A 2,802-nucleotide genomic window follows, 5' to 3' on the forward strand; every position below is an offset into this window, starting at 1 on the left:
TTTTCAACTGGTCAGGCCTCGGGACCCACTTTTTCCTTTGTCAATAAATCGCGACCCGAAATTTTGAACCACTGAAATCTATTCAACAAAAAATGGTGCAGTAATATATACTCTTTGCAGCATACAATATTAATGAAAGTGAAGTACAGTGCATATATCCCTTCACAGAACTAAAGTGTGCTTTAAAAGAGGTTTAATGAGACGATGGAATTAAAGCTGAACTGTATAACATAAAAAGGCAGACATGCTGAAAACCCAACCCCAGCAGGGGGGTCTGGGGGGATTCTCCCCCAGGAGATTTTTAGAAATACTAACATAAACTATGCATTCTGGTACACTCTGAGAAGAAAATAAATTAATCTATTATCTAACCGACATATTAATAATATTTTATGCCATTGTTTGTTTTTCACTTTGTTCTGACATCTTGCCGCGAGGAGAGTAAAGAGGAGATAGTCTGTGTGACTTACTTTAAATTGTGGGTAAGGGTAGATAGCCCCCATTGTTCTCTGACCTGTCAATCATCAAACCGGGGGTCATATTTCATTATGTGTTCATTTGTATCTGAAGTTGTACCCATTGATGTATTAAAGAATAGTTCTACCGCAAAGTTATTCTCCGTGGGGACTTCCGGCAACAATCTTGATTCTGATTGGCCAGAAGACTCGAAAAACATCAGCAAAGATATTTTATTGAGAAGATGATCACTACGTGACAGAAGTTTTCAAAACCGTTTATGGTCTCTGGTACTTCCAGTCCAACGCCTACTGCATGCACAGCGTTAGAAAACCGGGCCTTCAAAATAAAAGTTAGACTTTAAAAAAAAAAAAAATTCTTCACTCACACATCTGCGACCCTCTCGAAACGGGTCCGCGACCCACCAGTTGAGAACCACTGGTCTAAATTATATTCCCCTTAATTTCCCAAAAGTAGAAATGGGTCCGGGTTCTTATGGGTTAAACTAGCATTAACTTTAAGTGTAGGCCTGTGCTTCACATATTCCCAAAAAACACACAGTGAAAAAGGATGTTGAAACTCGAGCTAAGCTCCCCTGGTCGATATTATCGCTGTTGTAAATCTGTCAACTCTTTGGGAGTGTGTTGTTTTGTAGGTGGATTGAGGGTAACTGTTATGTTTAATAATGCATGGATATTGCTTTTTCTTCTTTACTTGTATCTTTCTGCCAGGGAGTGCCATTCCCCCAGAATGAGGCCAACGCCATGGATGTGGTGATCCAGTATGCAGTGCACCGGCTGGGCTTCCAGCTCTCCGACATAGTGGTGTACGCCTGGTCCATAGGAGGGTTCACAGGTAAACACACAACAACCATACATGAAGAGCACTTTGATATAGACTTGTGATAAAGAGTGGTGCAGGAATGAGTCCTAAAAAAACGAAGCATTATATCCGGTTCACTCTTGAACATGTTTTTGGTTAGATACCTGACATAGGTGATTCAAACAAACTAAAGAGTTCTTCAGGTTTATTCTATGACAAATACGTCAGTAAATACCTCACTTGTGAATATCCGAAATTTCTGTGTGTCAAAATTAGACTACCAAACTTCATCCAAAGAACTTTAGCCGCCGTTAGCTTAGCGGTGGTGGTGTGCAACCATGCGAGTGTGATGTAGTTCCTTTATAGACCAAGTTAGATTTCACTTATGGCGATTCAATTAACTCTTGAGGAGATTATCAAACGTTTTTCTTACCACAGAACTTATTTTCTGCTGTTAACTAATATTTAAATGAGTATCCCACTGCATTTGGTAAACGCTAACTTCCGGTGAGACTTGCAAAAGTCCGTCCTCGCTGGCACCACATATCTTTCTGATTCTGATCATCCTGTAATCTTCATTGTGTCTATCTCTCTGTTTCCTGTCACAGCCAGTTGGGCAGTGATGTCATACCCAGAGATCCAATCAGTGGTGCTCGACGCCTCCTTCGATGACCTCCTGCCTCTTGCCCTCAAGGTCATGCCCGCCAGCTGGAGTGAGTCTAAGGGGTTAAAGGTCATACACTGTATCATTCGTTTGCAATAGGTGGATTTGTTTTAACAACTGAAATGCCTTCTCTCAGAACCGTTGGTACAGCACGCAGTGAGGCAGTACATGAACCTCAACAACGCTGATCAGCTTCTCAAGTGAGTCACTTCCAAGTCACTCATCGTGAAACATTACACAACTTATTGGATTGTAATTGTGAAACTAACCTTTGCAGTGGCAGGCGTAGCTCGATTAACACGACTCCTTCTCTTCCTCCAGATATCAGGGACCGGTCCTGCTGATCAGGAGAACCAGAGATGAGATCATCACCACAACGTGAGTCCATCTTTAAATGTCACAGTGTTGAGTAGAGCCAGTGCGCTTTCCATTGGGTTTACACAGGCGTCCTGTAAGATACAAATGCTTTGAATAGGATGTTAAATTAGGGCATTGCAACAGCTTTGTTAAGATGTTATCAAAAGTTATTTCACAATTTAAGATTCTATGAAATGAAGAAAAAACACTAGGCCTCGACCACTGGGACTCAAATGTTGTTCCCAAATACAATTGGACTTCAAATGTCCATCTTTCACCAAACTACTACCAGCTTATTGGCCTTGTCATCTCAAAACACTGTTCATTCAGAAACAAAACCATCTTTCCACTTCTCCAACAATCACCAGCTCTGGTTTGGTCAGAAAAACAGTAACCCCTCTATTCACAAGATTAACTCAAAATATGGCCGACTCTTTTCTCTCTCTCTCTCTCTCTCTCTCTCTCTCTCTCTCTCTTACATCTTTGAAGAAAGGCCAATTAAT

At 41.1% G+C, this 2,802-nt stretch overlaps 1 protein-coding gene across 1 annotated transcript; it reads left to right on the top strand.

The window, feature by feature from the left end:
- Window positions 1-1,159: 1,159 nt before the first annotated feature.
- Window positions 1,160-2,332, top strand: LOC104947235 (abhydrolase domain-containing protein 16A-like). The gene is made up of 4 exons (XM_010773209.1): window positions 1,160-1,311; window positions 1,887-1,991; window positions 2,079-2,142; window positions 2,264-2,332. Exons 1-4 carry the CDS (start codon window positions 1,221-1,223, stop codon window positions 2,322-2,324), a joined length of 321 nt encoding a protein of 106 aa, XP_010771511.1. The 5' UTR covers window positions 1,160-1,220; the 3' UTR covers window positions 2,325-2,332.
- The last annotated feature ends 470 nt before the right edge of the window (window positions 2,333-2,802 follow it).

This window comes from Notothenia coriiceps, unplaced genomic scaffold (genome assembly GCF_000735185.1).
Source record: "Notothenia coriiceps isolate Sejong01 unplaced genomic scaffold, NC01 NC01_scaffold00012172, whole genome shotgun sequence".
Lineage (NCBI taxonomy): Eukaryota > Metazoa > Chordata > Actinopteri > Perciformes > Nototheniidae > Notothenia > Notothenia coriiceps.